Source organism: Carettochelys insculpta, chromosome 2, assembly GCF_033958435.1.
Source record: "Carettochelys insculpta isolate YL-2023 chromosome 2, ASM3395843v1, whole genome shotgun sequence".
Lineage (NCBI taxonomy): Eukaryota > Metazoa > Chordata > Testudines > Carettochelyidae > Carettochelys > Carettochelys insculpta.
The window spans coordinates 80,484,322-80,505,227 of record NC_134138.1 but is presented as its reverse complement, the minus strand read 5'-3'; the positions used below and the strand labels follow the sequence as shown (position 1 = coordinate 80,505,227).

The 20,906-nt window shown below is 42.7% G+C and overlaps 1 protein-coding gene across 1 annotated transcript in view; it reads right to left on the bottom strand.

The window, feature by feature from the left end:
- Positions 1-544: 544 nt before the first annotated feature.
- PRKDC (protein kinase, DNA-activated, catalytic subunit) overlaps positions 545-20,906 on the bottom strand; it is a 164,116-nt gene continuing 143,754 nt past the window's right edge. The window contains exons 75-86 of the mRNA XM_074987196.1: positions 20,203-20,290; positions 19,410-19,553; positions 17,323-17,524; positions 14,418-14,485; positions 13,804-14,024; positions 12,768-12,860; positions 8,959-9,048; positions 6,027-6,098; positions 5,739-5,940; positions 5,085-5,273; positions 3,745-3,884; positions 545-2,059 (exon numbers count right to left, since the gene is read on the bottom strand). Coding sequence (XP_074843297.1) covers positions 1,855-2,059; positions 3,745-3,884; positions 5,085-5,273; positions 5,739-5,940; positions 6,027-6,098; positions 8,959-9,048; positions 12,768-12,860; positions 13,804-14,024; positions 14,418-14,485; positions 17,323-17,524; positions 19,410-19,553; positions 20,203-20,290 — 1,714 coding nt within the window. The 3' untranslated portion in view covers positions 545-1,854. The remainder of the gene's footprint in view (positions 2,060-3,744; positions 3,885-5,084; positions 5,274-5,738; positions 5,941-6,026; positions 6,099-8,958; positions 9,049-12,767; positions 12,861-13,803; positions 14,025-14,417; positions 14,486-17,322; positions 17,525-19,409; positions 19,554-20,202; positions 20,291-20,906) is intronic.

Below are 20,906 nucleotides of genomic sequence, written 5' to 3'. Positions count from 1 at the left end.
TGGTTAGTATTCTTTTGTAAGCTCAGCCCTTGGACAGTGCACCAGCAGAGATTCAGATGCCAGCCAGCTGATTAGCAGAGTGCACACAGCCAGCAGCATGTGTTTCTACTGATGGTGCACCTAACAAAATTTTCTCCACCGACAGAAAAAAATTAGAGGGGAAACTGGTGTTGGGTCTCACCTTCACAAGTCCGACTGCCGATTCCTTTAACCCAGTCCCTTCTGAGAATCTTGGGACAACTTAAATATCCAGTGTTAAAAAAATAAATTACAGTGCCCAGCAAGAAAACTGAAAATTCCCTATGAAAGCTTCAAAACTCCTATGCGAAAAACCTTGTTAAATTGTAAACTATCTATTTTACAGGGCAAAGTACTCAGCAAGTACAAGAGGAATGTGCAAAAAGGGCAATTTAACACCTTGTTGGAATCAGCCGCTTGACTTCTGAACCTGAGCTCAGCTTTTCATGTGACTCTTTATTGTGCTTTATGACTGTAGAATGAGATGGCCTTTGCAAGACACAGGGTCCTTTCACACAGACAGCCCTAAGTTACCACATCTCCTTTATTGATAAAGGTAAAGGAAGAAAATTAATTCCTAAGAATCATACAAAAGGTGAGTATCAAAAATAGATGTTTTTTCCAATAAAGATTTAGCATGGCTTGTGCTTATTCAAAATACTGTTGACTGAAAGTTTAGTGATATTAATTTACAGTGCTAGAACTGAATCAAAGTAAATAAAGGAAAACTCTTAATATCCTTATTAAACAATATATGCTAAAATGTCAGTTATTTTTAGAAGGGGGGAACCCTCCCAGAAGTTTTAATTGATGTTTCTTTGTGCCATTCTGAACTTCATTAGCTTCAGTTCATACCTTTACCCGCTCTTATTTTCTTCTTATTCAGCAGAGGGACTAATGGTCCTTCTGCTCTCAGATTGAAAGTGATGCTGGGGGAAGGAAGTCAGAGAAGCGGCAGCCATGAGATGACACAACGGTTGTAGAGGAGAGCCTGCAGCTGCCGAAAAGTCATGTTTGTAAGTTATCTTACACTTGTGCACTGCTCCAGGATAACCGCACGTTATTATGTCAACGGGAAATGAATTAATGTTAATAGCTTGCCTAACGTTTGGCAAAGAGAGGTTACCTATAAAACCGTTTGCCAGTAGAAGCTCATGCTACAAACTTGTGGTGTAGTTAAAGTGAAATTCCCTCCTTAAATCTCTTTATAAGCAATTAAGTACTGGAGAACAATAGACTCTGTTGTTCTGTCCTGCCAGCTCAGTCACAGCAGAAACTGAAATGGAGACATCAGCAATGCCAGCTTTTAGATCTGGACTAGATATTTGATTATTAAAACATGAAAACTTTACAGTTTAAATCACTATGATTCTTATTGTTCTGCATTATACAGTGACACCTTATAAAAACCTATAATTGTTAATACATCCTGTGTTTTACTTTTAAAAACGATCATTCAGTAGGCCATGTATGTTGACTTACTTATCTAATCAACTTTTGTGGAGATTAAACAATATAGCATGGTAAACATCTATTTAAAGGACGCCGTTTTCTTTGTGCTTTCTAACCTTAAATACAATAGCTTAGTATTATGGGCCTCAGCCTTCTGCATAGTTATCAAAGTCTTTTCATGTTCCAAGTAGAGACACTAGCTCACAATTGTCATCTTGGATTAGGTTGTAGCACAACGTTGCAACGCCTTATTCAGTTTGGACTTGTACAGAAAATAAAAGCGTACATTTTCTTTTTCTATCCATGCTCCTCCCCACCATACAGTAATTGACTGTAATGGTTTCAGTTAGGCTGTTAGAAATAATCAAATGCATGTTCTCTCTTTCACATCCAAGGCTCCCATCCTTCCCAAACTCTGCCAAGGAGATTGGGATCTGCTGCTTGATCTATAAGGCATTTCACTTGGCTTTCTTCTGAAAGTCCATCCTCTGGCTCTTTGGCTCGGAGGTTGTGGTCTCTGCTTCCTCGAGCTACAGCTACATATTCCTTATAGGCAGGTGATTTCTCATGGCCCAGTCGTAGTTCGTCACTGGAAAAAAAGCAGCAAGTTCAGCAATCCAGACCCTGTATTTTTTAATGAGCGCTTTAAAGACTAATCCTATGAAGCAGGGAGTATGCTTGACTCAATGTGCATGTTGTGTGCTCAGCAAGTCAGCATTAGCTCTTTAACAGAGTGATCTGAGGTTCTTCCCTCATCACTGAACATCTTGATTTGCTTGTCAAGCCTTTATGGACATTGGACCTGGGAGCCAGCTTCTTAGGCTGGGTCCACAGACTTCTGTTAATGGGGCTTGCATTAGTGTGCTAAAAGTAGCTGTGTAGACAGTGCTTTAACAGTGCAACTTGGCCTCTGAAAACCAACCCTACCCTAGCTTCTGAGCCGCAGCATTAAAGCCCTGGCTGAGCAAGTCACAAGTTTCTGGGCCTAGCTTGGGAGGCATCTTCACAGATACAGTTGAGACATACCCAGAATTTCTATAAGCCTCTCAGTCAAATTGCTATTTCGATTGCACTGTTTCTTCTATCCCTCACTTGCCCACTGCTCATCTGAAAAAAGGCAGACAGTTACTTTCTGCAAAGGCCACCTCAGCAGTGGAGGCCACAGTAGAACACAGCTCACTGGGTCATGTTCAGCAAGCTGAAGACAATCAAACCTGCAGCTGCCTCATTTCTCTTGGGAGATGCCAACTGCACCTTCCTATTCAGCCATTTTAAAAGAAGATTTTCATCTATCCCAGCAAACACAAAGTGATTGTTAAAAGGGGTTAATTGGATTTTAAAGACTAAAATATTGTGATTTTGAGCTTGAGCCACTCTTGGTCAAACCAATTACATCTCACTAAGCCATCATGCTGCTGGGCAATTTAGGTAATTCTCTGGAAACTAGCTAGTTTGCTTGCATGCTTCCCATTCAGTGGCCTCATTATTCCTGCTAGACCACTGTTAATAAAGAGTCCCAGGGCCATCCTTAGGAGTTACTAGGCCCTAGGCAGGGGTATTAAACCGCTGCCCCTATGCCCAAGTACAACCTGGTGGGGAAGGGACAAATTTGAATTATATGATTTTATAATCTTCTGCAACACAAATATTCTGAAGCAAATTTTAAACTAAAGTCCTGTAGACTAACACAAATGCAGAAACTGACAATATATGCCTGCAAATTAGCTTCTTTACCGCTTAAATTACTTTCACAGGTTCAGTGTTCTGCTAATAGCTGTTTCACTTTTAAGTTAACTTGCTCATTTCCAGAAGATGACTCACCAGGCTACCGCAGCCTCAGCACAGGGCTAGGAAGAGGTTGGGGATGGACATTAAGACTCAGTGATGCCCCAGATTTTCAGGTGCCCTGTGCAGTTGCATATGAGTAAGAATGACCCTGAAGAGTTCATTCAAATTCTGCCACTATCCCCAAGGCTTTGTGAAAATCAGCAGCCTCTGAGGAGTGGGAAACTACTATCGTTACATGCTCCCAGATATAAAAGCTCAGGAGCACAGAGGAAAACTGAGCTGCAACAAGGACACTCAGGAGGAGCTCTGGGGTAATTTGGCTAGCAAGATGATTCAAATTTTACTACATCAAAATGATTCATTCTACCAAGAAGTGAAATGATTACATTCCCCCATTGTCTTCTGTTTCTATCATTAAGTCTGAAGACAATAAATCCCTGGCTTTCAATTGCAAAGGTTCATTGAGGGTGTGACTGACTGTCTTACCAGGTGAGCACGGCTGGATTGGAACCTGCCAACTTTCTTTTTGCACAGTTCACTTTCTGTAAGGGATACCAGTTTATTTCAGCAGTGTTAACTTCCTTAGACCACGTGCCTCCTTTTTTCAACTGCTTCAATTCAAAATTCTAAGGAGAGAACATATTTTTCTTCATTTATCATAAACTGGACAGATAAGCATATTCTGAAATGTCTCCTACGTTCTCACAGCTATCCCCATCTTCAAGAACAAGTCTTAATTAAGTCAGCAAAGGACCTGGAGTGCAAAGGCGGCTGAGGGCAGGATATCTAATTGTGTGTGTAGCGTAAGTTACTTTGCAACTGAGAATATGACAAACATTTATATTTCTGCAGGTACAGTTCTCTTCTATTAACTGGCATTGGGCACCTGTCCTGCCAGGACCAGCTGCCACAGAGCCACACACGCTGCAGCTGAGGCCTGCTGACCAAAGCTAGCTTCCTGGCCAGAGCCAGCTGCTATGGTGCGGTCTCCCCGGCTGGGGCTAGCTGAGTGGTGATGGCTCTCCCAACTGGGCTGACTGCCACAGGGTGTCTCCCTTTCTGGGGCCAGCTGTCATGGGGCAGTTCTCCCAGCCAGTGCTACTTGAGTGGAACCACCTGTCATGGGACAGCTCCCCCACCTGGGGCCAGCTGAATGGGGCCAGTTATGCTGCTGGGTTTGGCAGCCGCAAGGCAGTCCCCGACAGCCCTTGGGAGTGGAGCACCTCCACACTCCCCACTTGGGTCCGCCGGGCAGGACTAACCAGCACATTTGATTATCCAACAATCCCTGGTCCCCAGAGATGCTGAATAATCAAGTTTTACTCTACTCAAACTTTTAATTCAGAAACAGGTTTACAAAATATTTTCACGAACGCCACTTTGCATGAAATGTCTGGTGTCGTGTGGTATGTGTAATTAAGTGGTTGCTCTGTTTGACAAATTGAAACTATGGTATTTATACTACATTATGATGATGCATGCTATCACCCCAAAGGTTTGAACATCTCAAGATCACTCAACACAGAGACAAAACACAGATGAGAAATGGAGAAAAGCTAGCTTTCTATACAGTCAATTTCTCATCCCATAAGATTTTGGTGTCTTCTGTTACACGTTTCAAGAACTTGGCTTCTGCGAACTTCTCTGCACGATTATTCCTGAGCTCAATAAAGTTGCTGATAAAGATAAAAGGGAAATGTAGACTCACTGTCAGCAAAGATTTCATTGTTCTGGCACAAAAACTGATCAAGTAACAAAAAACAAAACTAATACACTGTAGGCTTTGTACATGAATAAAAAGGCAAACAAGAAACAACAAAACCTACCTGCCAGTCTAAGGAAGGTTCTTTTACAAATACATCCATAGTGCTGATCAGGAGGTCTGGGTCTGTACGGTAAGCTCTTAGTGAATGTACCATCACGCTATAAATGAGACCTGATTCTTTCATTGGCAACATCAAATTAATGAACTGGCGAGTCAGACGAAAAGGCATCAACTCTGGTACTGGCAGAAACTACATAAGAAGGAGAAAGTGAAACTGATGAGTTAAAAAACCCTCAGAATGAAGGATTACAAAGATAAATCTGCTGATTCAACCTTAAAATGTTGCTAAACTGAACCGAAAATAATGTGGAGCTCAGTGAAACTGCAGTGCTCTTGGGTAAAGTTATGGCTATTAATATTTGTCAGTAACTTGGATGAGGAAGGCCTCATTTTCAAAAAGCATCAAACACTGAAACCACTATTTTAAAAAACTACTTTGTTGTCCATGTACCCTTGTAGATTTTATCAACCTGTTAACTTGCCTGATGCAATCTGGAAGAAAATAGTGTTCTAATGATAGCTTATGGTGTCAAAATCAAATTCAGCATAAATAATTGTAATTCAATACAAAACAAACAGCCATTCACTTAAGATACTGCCAGCCCCCGAGACACCTAATAAAGTAGTCAACAGAAAGGAATCAGAGGAAGAATACCTGTGTCGCTGACCCAAATGCATGTCCAAAATCTATTCCCACCATGCCACCCGTCTCCATATTAATCATGAAATTGGACAGATGTCTATCTCCAATGCCAAGAATCCAATGGCTTATGCACATCAGTGCATGAGAGCTGGCAAAATGGGATCGCAGAGACAGAAAGGCCTCAGGAGCTGTACTCATCTTAACAAATGCCCTCCTTAACAAAAACAGAAGTCAAATGTTATGAAACAAACATTGATGCAACTTTTGTAAACAGCACACAGTAACTAACAGTGTACTCACCTTAGAAGGTCTCCTGGAACACTGTTTTCCCTGTGTCTGAAAGACAGGACTGCTTCTGTACGATTAGCTCTACTGCAAGTCGACAACAGAATTTACTAGTTACTGCAACTGTCCAATGAGAGGATGTAAGAATTAAGAGCACCACAGTGCATTCCGTAGGCTTTATGAAAATATGCATATAAATATGACATAACTGGAATAAGCTTTATGCGAAATATTTCATGTGAGATTTTATTGGAAACCTTTGAATCTACCAGATACAATTATCACATTTGTATGCATATGCCATTCCTGTATTAAGTTAGAAAAATGAAGTATAAACCTGTAATACTAATGAAGACATGCTAAGTGAGAGCCATTAACAGTAGTCAAGGAACTCAGTGGCCCAGTACTCAGGACAATGATCTGTGAATAGGCTTGTTTTTCTTGGAAGCCTGAGAGGAGGGACTGTGGTTGGTTCTACCAAGACATGACTGTGTCACCTAATGCTGAGATCCATGTTGGATGCTTTACTTTTCCACTGTGAGAAAAAAAAGTCTGCACTGAAAACAATTCCAGCCTTATCCCAAACCTATTTAAGGGTGAGGAGTGAGGTAACTGAGGTCATCAGTTCTCCCCTGGCACTGCACCCAAGACAGCTGCTGGAAACATCTAAGGCAATCAGGACTAGCCGAACCAAGACTGAAATGCACCCAATCTGTGCAAAGATTATTAAAACAACAGGTATGGTGAATTTATCACCTGTAACTAGTTTTAATTAATCTAGTTTAGTTTGTATGTTCTATTTTACTTCATAACCTGCTTTATTGCACATGCTCTCGCTCTCTTATGACCACTTAAAGCCTACCTCTTATACTTAATACCATCATTTTTGTCCAGTGTAAGTAATTGTTACCTAGGGCAGTGGGGCAAGAAGTCTGTGCAGATCTCGCTTTGCCCTGATAAAGAGGGTGAACATGAGCTTACCTTGGATAAGGCTCGGTGCTGTAACTAGCTAATTTTGCATCTGAGGCAAGAATATAAAATTGCGTTCCCCCCCACCCCCGTATTTATAAATTCAAAGTAGTTATTTTGTAGAAAAAGGGAAAATAATAATTAATAAACAATAACTAAATTATAAATAATAAATACATTTGTTTGTTATAGTTGTGAGGGCCTCATGCCTGCCCAGGACCTGAATACACTAGCTGTATAAAATCTGTCTGAAGGTTAAAGAGTAGATGCAAGTGGGGAGAGTACCTTGCCTGCCCAGGAGAAATGGGTAGAGCAGGAAGCACACTAAGCACCTAGTGAGCTGGCTGGCATGGATTACAGTTGCAGAGAAAGTGCATTATCCATGTGGGGAAACAACAAATTGAACACACTGCCCATCAGAAGGACCCTGCCATGATTAGTTACTGGGACAGATAATTTTTTTGAGGGATTCAGGCAAGGAAGGGATTGAGTTTTGTTTCCTCTCTTCTTTAAGAGCCATTTGCAGCTCTTTATGCTGCCCGTGCTGGTGGTGGTGGCGGTGGCTGCTGCTGCTACAGGGACAAGGGCAGCTGCAGCTCCAGCTGGGGGTGGGTGGGTGGAGAGTTTCAGTAGGAGCCACCAGCTGCAGCTGCTTTTGTCCCTGCAGCAGCAGCCACTGCAGGCAGCTTAATAGCTGCAAATGGCTCTTAAAGAGCCACATGCAGATTGTACGGAGCTACCCAGCTGACTAACTCCGCTCCCTGATGTATGGCTCCTGAGGCGAGTGCCTCAGTCACTTCACCCTTGTTAGAGCCCTGATAAGACTTTATACAGAGTAAGATGGATTTAAATGGGCTTCAGGTTTCACTGAGGCTGTGCATTTGGATGCTGAGGTAAGTGCCTTCAGTTAGGCATTCCCAGAGCTGAGCCGATCATGTCTATTATAACATCAAATGCTGTGATCCTATCTGTGTGTGTGTGCTGGAGGGCCTGTCTTAGCAGGAGAGCGCTGAAGTACACCCAGGAGGACAGGAAGGTGGTCTCTGTGGTATTTCAGCTCAAATAGATGGGGGTAAGCTTCAACGTTAATACAAAAATACAGTCAAAAACTTCAAAATCCATTTGGGCAATCTCTATAGGTATCTTTAGTGTGTCTCCAGTTTAAATCGCTCAGCAAACATACAAAGAAAATGGATCAGAAAAATCAACTGCTGGATGGAAGTATTCAAGCAGCATATCAATTTCAGTAGCTTATAACCAGTACCTCAGAACCTAGCTTTCATCTCCTACAAAGGGCAGCATTAGAGAACACCAGAGAACAGTATCAGAGGGACAGCCGAGTTAGCCTGTATCTTCAAAAACAAGAAGTCTTGTCGCACCTATACAGACTAACTCAGCTACCTCTCTGAGATTTATCACCATGCAAGGCACTGCATTTAGCTGCATAAAATGGAAATCCATCAGCCTCATGAAAAAACTTGCACAGATACAGACAGACATCATCTTTCTTTCCAAATGCAAATGGATGAACATCATACCAAAAGGACTGAAGGTTAAATATCTGTTAGTCTGTAAGGTGCCACAAGACTTCTTGTTGCCAGAGAACAGTCTATTTCATCTTGTGGCGGATTCTGAAAACTTGGTTTAGTGCCAGTGTGGAACAAAAGTCCAAAATTTGGAAGTTCTCTGTGAAACAATGACTGTTCTCAACCCTGTTCCACTGAAACACTGTCTCTGGGGCAGGCTACCTATTGGGATGTCTTCTAGGTGGGCTGTCAGGAAGGTGGATGGAAAAGCTGGCAGGAAACAAGGCAGGGTTTTGTTGGAACCCGAGGTGGTTTCTGACAGAATTTCATTAAAATTGACAGAGTCCCCTGGAACATTTTTGTTCAGGTGGTTCAGCACATTCCACCCAAAATCTTTTGTTGATGTTTCTTACCAACTGTTTTCTTGAAAATTATGTAAGAGAGGGGCTTACTTGTACATAGCCTTATAGCGTGCAATGCCTTGCTCCTTCCCAGCCATCTTGGACAGCCAGTCACTGTACATGATATGAGGTCCTTTTTGGCTGTGGACAAATAAAAGTACCGGTTATTTATCTACATTTTTGTGTGGGCAAAATATAGTAGACTAGAGTGAAATGCAAATATGCAGTAACTCATGCAAAATCTGTTTTCTCTTCCATTACTATGCTACTTGGCGATAGAGAAAAACCTGAATATTTTATTCATCTGCAGCAAGTGGAATTTTACAAGTGTTCTAAACAGAGATCACACAGCATCTGAACATACACTACAGTAAAAAGAAAAGAAACAGTGGCAAAATTCAAAATTTCCATACCCTCTTCATGCTTAAATCAACTGACTACAACTCTGTAGCTGTGCTGCTTTGTGCTTATCATACATGGTAACAAGATAAGGAGGGTCAAGAGCAGTTAATATCTGAATAGGAGAGCTTTAGAGGAATGCTTAATTGCTGTAGGAAATAGTACTGTTGTTCATTTTTTCAGTCTGGCATTTTCTCAGTGTTGGTAAGGAAGAAGAGCCTGTAGTCAAAGGCCTACAACAGGGCTTCCTGTGGGACCTTGCCCAAGTTAGGTCACTGCTCTGTATTAGTTTTCCCTTTTGTAAAAATGGGATTAAGAGTAAATACTTCCCTGTATCATAAGGAGGCCTTTGGATGTCTAATTTAATGTTTGTAAGAGCCTGTAGATCCTCAGGTGCAAGTGATTGTGAACTGCAGTTATCACTGTAACTGAATCTATGACAAATGCTGGCTCCTAAGGGGCACTGTGTGCTAGTCGAAGGTTCTGTCTGTGAAAAAGAACATGTAAAGCTGCAGTCCTGACCTCTCGTAGCTTAATGCAGCTCCCATCATCCTAGTTCATAAAACAGAAAAGTGCTAGTTTAGCTGCTCTGACCAATTTCCTACTCACATAATTACATTTTACTTGCTTAAATTACTTCTGCAGTATGATTTTTTTTCCTCCTTTAATATCAAGTGTAATGGTGCTATGTGCTGCAAAACAGCGCAAAACAGCTGTGTGTTCCAACAAGAGTATAACTGCTTCTTAGTAGAGGATGAAGCGATCTGTACACATAACCCCACTTCCTTCCTCAGCATTTAGGGGATATTCTGAGGTTAATTCATTAATGATTTTGCAGGTCTTTGTTTTCTCAGATGGGATCTTCTAATCAACTGTTAGTATCCAGACAGATCTACACAATGCATTTAGTTCTTTTATCAGTACTCTTTGCTGGTCAAAGTATTTCTTTCTCATATTCCTTCATTTCAAAGGCATTCAAAGATGGAAATAATTAATCTGGTTCTAATTAACATAACAGTGAAGAAACTACTTTGAAAAGTTAATGAATGAAGAGAATCCAAGGGAACCAACCCGTATATAAAACCAACCCACCATCTGGGAGGCATCAGTCCTAGAAGTTGCACAAGAATTAAGGAACATGAAAAATAAAGATCAGCCTCAACAGCAACCAGCAGAAGTATGGAAGCACCTGGAGCAAGTAGACATCAACATACTGACACAAGTTTAATTTCATCATGAGGACTGAGATGCTGCCTGTGGAAAGAGCGTGTTAGTATCGATGAGGAGACATACAAGACTGTGATAACTACCACAGCATTAAATTAATGATTCTCACAAAGAAGATATGGAAAAGCTAGGATAAAAGATTGAAGAGAAATAGTAGGTCAGTGGTGGTCAGGTTGGAGTCATATCAGGCAAGTCAACACTAGATGCTAACTTTGCATTAAGGCTCCCAACTGAAAAATGAAGGAAAGAGAAAAACCCTCCACAGGGTATTCAGTGATCTTCAGAAGGCTTAAATCTGGATGACCAGCCATTAACAAAATACAGAAGTTCAAGTACATAGATTCAATGTACAGGATGAAGGTAGATTCAATGGCAAACTTTAAAAGCAACATAGGAAAAGGATGGGCTGAATGGAGAGAAGTGAGAAGAGTGACCAGTAATACCTATCAAATTGAAAAGGAACTTAAGATTTGTCAGGTGGTAATTAGGGCTACACTTTGTATGGCTTCCAATAGTGGGCACTGAGAAAGTGACCAGAGCAGATGTGGATTAGAGAAGAAATGGAAACATTACAAGTGATGCTTGAAGGATGGACCATGTTTGGAATGAACAAAGTAGGGGAAGAGTGAAGGTGGTACAAGTTATAGGAAATCTGAGGGAATCCAAACTTGCATAGTTTGGGCGTGTGAAACGATCAGACTGGGTATTAAATTTAGAAGTGGAAACTAAGAAAAGGGTTGGAAGATGTCATACAAGAGGATCTGGTTAGTTGCAAAGTTTCCAGTGAACTGTTTCAAGGCAGACTGGAATGAAAAAACTGGACTTGGACTTGAAGAGCTGACACATATAGATGGGACTAAAGGTAGAAGAGGAAGATTAGTATCCAGGCTGTAATAAAATAAAATAGCCTTATGTTTTATAAATCAGGTTTCACAAAGACACACCCATATAGTTATATGTACTTACCCTACATCTTGCACATTGTGGTCCCTCCCCCCAACTTTCCCACCACCCTGAATGGGATTGACGTGACCTCTCTCTCATTCGATAAACAAGCCCTCCTAAACAAGTGAACAAGGTGCTGGTAATGCAGAGACTTTGCAGGCAAACACAGCAGTCCTTATAAGCTCAGCGATTACTCCACCATCCATTTGGGAAACCGAGAAAGAATCTTTTCACGCTTCTCATTGCTATTGGAAAAGTGCCAAAGGACTGTTAACTCTGTTTTGAACAAATAGAATTCAGGCAGAAGGAAGCATAGTTTAAAACATCCCAACTGACAGACACAATAATTAATGCAACTGATGTGTCAAACTGGTTGTGCTTGATCCTGCAGTCCTGGCTGAGAAACACGAGCTTGCAAATGAATGGTGACAATATATTGAAACAAATCTAAACAAAATAGCAATCACGTAGCACTTTTTATCAGGTGATGAGCTTTTGTGGGACAGATTCACTTCTTCAGATTTATATAATTTCCAGTCAAGACCATCTGGAAATTATATAGATCTGAAGAAGTGGGTCTGTCCCATAAAAGCTCATCACCTAATCATTTCGTTAGTCTTTAAAGTGCTATATGACGCCTGTTTTGTTTTGTTAGAATACAGACTTAACATGGCAACCTCTCTGTTACGAAACAGAAGTGTGTAGTGGGGACACAGAGGGTAAATGAAAATTATTCCTGAAGCCTCACAAAGATAATAGAGACTGAAAAATTAGAATTCATCTGATTCTATAAACATTCATCCTTTGCAAACCAACAGCCAGGAGACAGAAAGTAAGACAATGTTTCTTTTAAACTCAAGATAGACTTGTATTTCATGTAGTTACAGGCAGTATCCTCAATTACTAACTCACTGCTGAACACACAGTTTTCTAAGTAGCTGATCTAAGTCCATTTCCTGCTTGTTCAATTCAAGAGATCAAAATCCTTCACTTGTAAAATCATAATCTGTTGATAAGGAAATGGTGATGATGAAGTCATAGATTATAAACACCCTCTTTAAACAAACTGGGTGGAGGATATGAATGATAGGTACAATGGCACTCATTAAACAGCTGCCAATTACTAATTTAGGGCAGGTAGCACTAAAGAGACTTCCGGCGGGCTTACAAATACCATTTTTTTAAAACAAACACACCCATTAAGCTCAAGTTTTTCAACAGACAGACAATGTCAGAAAGAGCCCAGTAATGTTATTTCAGTTCATGTGGACAGTTAAAACCTGCATCACCTGTGATAATGATCTTTTTCCTCTTCGGACATGCTTTCCATAAGGAAATCCTTTAAAGTACAGGTATTTTCCATCCACTCAATCAGCCCTAATCTGAAATAAAGAAATCTCGAGTTTGAACGAAGCCCTCAGGCTACACCTATACTATAGCAATCTTTTGAAAGAAGTTCTTCCAGAAGATCTCTTCCGAAAAATCTTCTTTTGGAAGTGTGCGTCCACACACAAAAAAGCAGACCAAAAAACTAATCTGCTCTTTCAAAAGAGAGCATCCACACAACTTCCGCTCTTTCGAAAGAACGGGTCAGGGATTAAAAAATCCAGCACCATGAGGACTGCTCTTTTGAAAAAAGGGACTGTGGAGCATCTACACATGCTCGTTTTCAATAGCAGCTTTCGAAAGGAGGCGCTCTTCCTGATCCGGGAGCAGAAGAGAGCTTCTGGAAGAAGAGCTGCATTCTTTCGATTTCAGATCAAAAGAGTGCATTTTGTATGCAGACGCTCTGTGTTCTTTCAAAAAAGGGCCGGGTTTTCCAAAAGGTCTTGCTAGCACAGACGTGGCATGAGAGTTTAACTGAAGAAGAACCGCAGTATAAATAGAAAGCAGTGATCCAGGTGATAGGTTACAAGATCGTGGGTTTTATTCTTGACTCTGGTAAAGAACATTGTTTTAGGCACTTCTCATATTTTGTGCCACGTTTTACTTATCCTTAGACTAACAGAGTTTACTCAGTTTTGGGACACACTGGGAGATCTAAACAGAGGAAATTTTAAGCAACTGCCAAGTTATAATTATAAACCCATATATATTCAGAAAAATCATTGCCAGATATGACATTTTCAGTGAGCTCTAAAAATACCATGTAAATGTATGTTTGTTTGTTTTTTTGTTTTAAACACAGCATATCATGTGAACAATTCCCAGAGACAAACATTTTTGCACCAGCATTTGGCACAAAGATTTCTTAGCACAAAGAAGAAATGTGACTTTTGATGGGAGGATTTTTATCCCTGCATAACAAGAACACACAGTTCGTACCTGGTTGTCATGGGTATGACTTTGTAAGTTTTTATCTGCATGTTCCGTTGGCTGCAAGCAGCATCTTGGGAAAGGATAATATTCATGACATCAAAGAGCTGCTCAATGCGCTGGTCCTGTCGGAGATCTTCACCACCTTTGACTAGAAAGGGATGGTCCCGCTCATCACTGCCTCGAATGTTTATACGTTTTGGTTTCCTGATAGATGCCATTATTTTTATCTTGGAGGGTGAGGAAAAAGCAAAACACTTTTTTTGGCACAAGTGAAAGCATGCATTGCCGTTGCAGCAGGGTTATCACAAACTCATGGGCCTCTTGCACTTCCAGTGTACTTGCTCCACTACATTGTTTTATTTTTACAAGTTTATAAAAGTTAGTTAAATCCTTTCCCTCTGCAGAAAACACATGCTTGTCGCTATGGAGAACCCCTCAAATTAATATCAATGTGTATGTAATGGTGAAGTTATAATGGTCTTCTTAATAAGAGAAATCCTTTGATTTCTGTTCGATATCTATTCATACACTGTTCCCCATCCCTGCAAAAAATACTATATTGACCCATGTTTTTATATTAGAAGCCACAAGGCATATCATCTTTGAAGTTGTTAGCATACCCGTTCATCAAATCCAGAGATTTTTGCATGGTACTCTGGCAGTGGTTTACCTTTACCATCATACTGACCTAAAGAAAAAGAAAAACACAACAGCATACAGTTTTCATTCAAGTGTTAAACATTAAATGTTAGTAAATGATGGCATGTTCAGTCTAATACTGCACCTTATTAAACTAGTAGAGAACTAAGATTTTAAAAGTACATAGTTAAACAACATATATAGTATTTCATTTGGTCATTCAGTAACAAGTGTTCTTTCACCTATACCATTAGATTTTGGAACTCTTAGGCTGTGACTACACTACAAAATAACTTTGAAGTAGAACATCTACACATAAAAAGCACCCTGGCTTACTTCGAAGTAGGCTCCTCCCTTCTTCAAAGTGAAACGTCTACACACAATAGCCCCTACTTCGACATAAGGGGCCAGGAAATGATGCAGATAAGGGTCACATGGCCAACAAGCCCTTCTGGGCTCGCAGCCAGCCAACCCCTTAAAGGGCCCCACCCAACACGCCCACCCTGCATGTGCTCAAGGCTGCGGACAGCAGCAGAGCACGTGCTTGGGAGAACAGCTGGAGACCATGCCCACTCACACCCACCCAGAGGACAATGTCCTCTCTACCCTGGCCAGCCTGCTGGCCATGCTGGTCACCCTGCTCTTTCAGTGGCGCAGCCAGGTCATCTACATGTGACCCAGCCTGCAGGCCCCGGCAATGGCCCTGCTGCCCCTCCCCCAGACCTCTCTGATCCAGCGCCAGTGGGCTTTTGCCACCAGCACCAAGTGGTGGGACTGGCTGGTGCTAGAGGACTGGGAGGATGAGCGGTGACTGAGGAAATTTAGGGTAACCTGCCAGACATTCAAGGACTTCTGCCACTAGCTCGCGTCAGTCCTCCAGCACCGGAACAGCTCCAGGCAGGTGGCTGCTGGAGGGGTGGCTGCAGCCAGGCTGGTGAGGGGGTGGGAGGTTGGACAAGGCGGGTGGCCAAGGCCCGGGCCATGACATCCAGGCTGCCGGCCAGCCGCACGCACACATCCCGCTCCATCGGCAGCCAGTCCCACACCACCGCCTGGTTAGCGGCTGCCTCCTCGTCCCTTCAGTGTCATTACTAGGAGGCCCGGCCATGGCTGCAGGAGTCGGGGGCTGGGGGGGGAGATGCAGGCTGGGGCAACAGAGAAGTTTCCTGGTCCCCTGTGGTTGTGGCCCACTCCGGTGGGCTGTGATGGCTTCTCAACAATGGACCTGCGGAAACACAAAGGGACAGGGGAATGGCCTGTGAGGGCTAGGTTCCAGCCCCCAGGGGACCAGGGCCCCCACTCCACTGGTCCCCACCCTGCTCCCCTGTCGCCCAATGGCCCCTGAGCCCTGTGGAATCCCAGGTGTCCAGAGTTTCCGTCTGGCGAGGGTCGGCCTGTGTTCCCTCCCTATCGCCCGTCCCTAGGTGGGCTGCGGGCATGTTCTGGGGGGGGTGGTGTGCAACATCCCACTCACCCCATACGTACCAGCTGTGACCTCCCAGGGCTCAGGCAAGGCTCGGGTGAACGAGGTTCTGCTGGGTGTCCCAGAGAGGAGGCCGATGATGAGGAGCCCTCGTCGCTGGAGCCCTCATCATTGCCCTCCGTCTCAGTAGGCCGCTCCCCCTGTGGGGGGCTGGTGGTGCTGGAGGGGCCCGCCTTCTCGCCGCTGTCTGCAGGTGAGGACCAGCGTTGTCCACGAGGTACTCTGGGGTGGCCGTCTCCCTCAGCCCCAGGAGCCCGTGCATCTCCCTACACTGGGGGCAGTGCACAGGCCCTGCCCGCAACTGGTTGGCAGCATCGCAGACTTTGATGTATGGCTGCTTCAGTTCCTTTACTTTTATCCTGATGCTGCTGCCAGTGAAGTCGGGGTGGCCTCAGGCAGTGAGGCCACTGGCCAGCCAGTTGAAGGCCTTGACGTTGCACTGGCTGACGCCGGTTTGGCAAAGGACCTCCTCCTCCCCCAACAGGGTGAGGCTGTCCTTCAGCTTGGCCTTGGACCAGGCAGTTCCCCTCCTGGCATGGCCCTTGCCTGGATGCTGTGAGCCCCCGGGTGGGCAGGGGAGTCATGGCATGCTGCCGTGGTGGGCAGGGGGTGGGGAGACTGGCTGGTGCTTCAGCAGAGGCAGTCCAAGGGCGAACTTGTGCTGCCCCTGCTTGTGGCATGGTCTCAGCTTCCTGCCTGGGGATGCCATGAAGCTGCTTCCTTTAAGGTGGCGGGCAGGGATCATAAAGCCCTGCTTAGGCTGGCCTGACTATCTGCATCCTCCAGGGGGGCTGCCTCCTTGGCAGACCCCTTACTTTGAAATAAGGAGTGTAAAGCATCTACACACACTTAACTTTGGAGTAGTGACTTCAAAGTTAGCCCCCCTTACTTCCAAGTTAACTTCAAAGTAAGGAAAACTGTGTGTAGATGCTCTGCAGGCTACTTCGAAGCAGCCCCTTACTTCGAAGGTAACTTTGAAATTATTTTGTAGTGTAGATGCAGCCTTATTGTTTTTAGGGTGGACATTTTTCAAACTAGCATACAAAATCCATTAGATCTTTGTTCAAGACCTGTGGGTAGAAAGGAGTTAGAAACAACAACATAAAAGCTCATTGATTTTTTTTTTTAAATAGCAAAGACATTTTAAAATACCACAGCAGTACATATAGCTATATCTAGTCTTAGGAACAGAAACCTTGTAGTTTGAGACTGGAAAGATTCTTCTGACTTCTAAGTGTGGGTATCCCCCTGTCTTGGCAGGATACAGTGCCCACAAAGAGGATGTACAAAGTCTCCAACTGAGACGACTCTTGTTCTTAGCTAAAGACAATTGGAATGTCTTCCAGATACAGTAAGTTTTATTCTTGTAAGAGTTCATTATCCATACTGAAAGGGTAACATACCAGGGATCTCCAATTCATTCCTCATGAATTCAGCCTTGAAGTCACTCATCCAAGGTGAGCACTCTCTGAGATTTCCAGGCTCTTTCTGGTCTTTCATTTTTGTAAGCAGAGAGAGTGTAATTCTGCTGAACTCATCAGCCTTCATATCTAACAGCTTTGAGCCGCCTTTTCCAAAATAACTGTTAAACTCCTTCCCAAAGGTCTGAAGTTGAAATTAATTTACAGTAAATGAACTGAAGTTCACAATATACACAGCAAGATCACACTGTTCTTCAGAGACACAGCATTGCATTTTAGAGAATCAGTTTAATTCTAGCGGGGATTTGCTTTTGGAATCCCTAGACATCATAATTAATTATTAAGACAAGTCCTCTCTAACTTAGGGAACACTTCTATTTGTATTTAAAGCACCATGACCATCTAGGACTCTGTAGCAATAAAGAAATAGAATGAACTGTCAAGGGCAATTGCATTCTGATTCCCATGCACACTGAAATGAGTATTAGCAGAAAAGTTCACACTGGTGGATTTGAGAAATATTCTAAGGTGGATCAAACAACTTTTAGAGTTAAAAGGTTTTTTGGCACTGACTTTAATTTACTTTCCTGTTTAATTACATGTTGACCCTCTCTAGCCTGATATCCTTGGGGCCTGACCTATGCTGAATCAGAGAATTTGCTGAACCATAGGTCAATATTGTCTAGCACAACACATCCACTGCTTACTAGGTTCTTGGAAGACAGTTAGAGGTAAATTAGAGCTAAATAGCAGCACAGAACACAGAGCCAGGACTGGTGGCTGTAAACAAATTTTATGGGACCACGGGAAACTTGGCCACACGCATGATAAGCAGACATCCAGGCCACAGCCGTTGCTGGACCAGAGAGATTCAACCTGTACCAGATTTGGAAATTCTAAGGCCAGAAGGGTCCACTGTGGTCATCTAGTCTGAGCTATTGAGTACAAGTGGCCTAAATGAATTCCAAGAACAGATCTAATAGAAAAACATCCAGTGCTGATTTAAAAATTGTCAGTGATGGAGAAACCAATCTTTAGTAAATGGCTTCAGTGATTATCTCACCATTACAAATTTACATTCTCTTGCCAGTCTAAACTTCAACTTCCACCATTGAAATGTTCTATATATTTCTCTGAGAGACTGAAGAGCTCTTCATTACATATTTATTTCCTGCTGCAATTAAGTCACCCCTTTACCTTCTCCTTGATAAAATAAACAGATTGCGCTCCTTGAGTGTATCATTACAGTGTTCTTGAATAGGAGGCACTACAACTGGATACAGTATTCCAGCAGCATTCACACCAGTGCCCAATACAGAAGTACCATAATCTCTCTATTATGCGACCTGACACTCCCTGCTTTATACATAACAGGACAGCTATCACTCTTTCTTTTGGCCATGGCATCACACAGAGCGTTCAAGCTCAGGTGATTACCCTCCACCATCTCACATCTTTTCCAGAGTCCGTGTTCTCCAGCCAAAAATACTCATTAGAATGAAACAGTTTCTCTAAAAATGCACTGCTGGAAATGAGCAGCATGGTTAACATTAAAAAAAGTGCACATGCTAGACACAGCCATACACACACATTTCCTTTTCCATTTCTTTGTCATCGAGTGCTCAGATATTTCAGGATTCTCTGCAGAGTCATAGCCGTCAACAAGACTCCAATTTAACTGTCCATCTGGAGCCTCTAAGACATTAGCATAGAAATAAGAAGACAGTATTTCAGAGATCTTTAGGCAGAAAGCTTTGGGTAGGAACAGAGCCAAAGGCACTGGCAAGAAAGCAGAGGGGAATGCCTGAATCAACAAGTTAATGCCTCTCATTTTACACGACAGAGCAGTCAGGAAGTGCCAGCTGAACCATAACAAAATTAGTTACTGATTAACAAGTATTGAAGGCCCAGTCCTGCAACCGTAACTCAATCATTCAAATGAATGAGGACTGCAGGACTGGGCCAGAACCTCTCGCCTGATACGGTCCTTTTTAACTTCCCAGTATACCCTTCCCATTACATTACATACCATCAGTATTCAATATCATTGACAAGGATTCCATACATACCTGAATAAATCTTCTTCTGAATAACCCAAGACCTGGGGCTTGTAAATCACCTAAGTTTCTGTACATTCCTTCATACATTTCCTTAAGGTTCTTTTTATTTCTCTGAGTTTTTCCCAGCTCATTTTTAACATCCTCAACCCAATCCTGTGAAGAAAGAGAAGAAACTGAGTCATGAAGAAAATTATTTGCACACCCTCTCTTTTGTAACCCTCTGAGATGGTATTAAGTTTATTAATGATGGGAAACAGAATTTAAGAAAAGCTGCTGCAATCACTTTAGAGCAAGCTCAGAGCTATAAGACTATGACAGAACATGCTGTTTTGTATATTTTATATTTTTTACAATAGTGACAGATAGGCCAACTGAGTAGAGAGCCCCATTGCGCCAGGCACTGTAGAGACACAGAATAAGACAATCCGAACCTAAAGAGTTTAAACTCTAATTATGCAAAACAAACATAAGCAGTACTAAGGTGGATGTGGCACAGAGAAAAGAAACAATGCAATGATTGCAAACGTTAGTTCTACTTCTGTTTTTGTTTTGTTACTTAATGTTAGGAGTGATTAGCTAGCTGAAGAGCTAAATGGAGAGAGTGGGAAGTCTTACAAACAGCCAGGAAGGGGCAAACAGGCGATCAGAACAGGAAGAAAATGTTCAGAGTGAAAACTGCGGAAAGCACTTGGACATCATCTGTGGCCATCGATCTCTGACAATCGCTGCAAGAAGTATGCCAGCATCAATCTGTCTGGCTCCTCTCTGCATTCTCTCTCTCTCAATAGCCATCCTACTGTACCTTAAAGAGCATCTCAGGATTAGAAAGCTGTTCGAGGGCATGAACAAAATCTTGAACCACTCCTCCTCTGTCTAGTTTATTCTTTATCCTGTGAGAGAACATACCATCAGAATTGGGCAATAAAAGCTACCATTAACATTCTTGTCCAGTCTTCAAACAAATACATTCTATGTGCAAAATCTGAACAAGACAAATTCTACAGGGCTCAGGGACAAGAGGGAGTTGAGGATGGGAATTCTCTCTCAGGCAGAGGAGAAACAGTGGAAACACTATGTATCTTCTTATGCATTTAAGCCTGTTTCTTTGAAACTTGTTATTCTTCTTCGAGTGTCCCCGTGGGTGCTCCACAATAGGTGTCGGGCTCGCCCGGCGCCGCGGATCGGATCTTCCAAGCAGTTTCTGCCGGACCGTGCATGCGCCGGTGCGCGCCGCTCCCTTGCGCGCTTGTGGCCACGTGCGCGATCCGGTCCCCGCCAGTTCTTCTAAACCGCCGTCGGCTGCAGACGGAATCCGACTAGGCTACGGCCAAGTTAGCGTATTCAATGGTTTTAACTGTTTCTTCTTTAAAGTTTTCAAGTTCTTAGGCTACTGTTAAGTTAGCCAGTTGTTATTTTCAAAAAAAAAAAAAAAAAAAAAAAAAGAAACAACAAGCGGGACGGCATTCAGTCCAGTCCTAGTAACAAGCGGAACACCGGAGGCCAGGA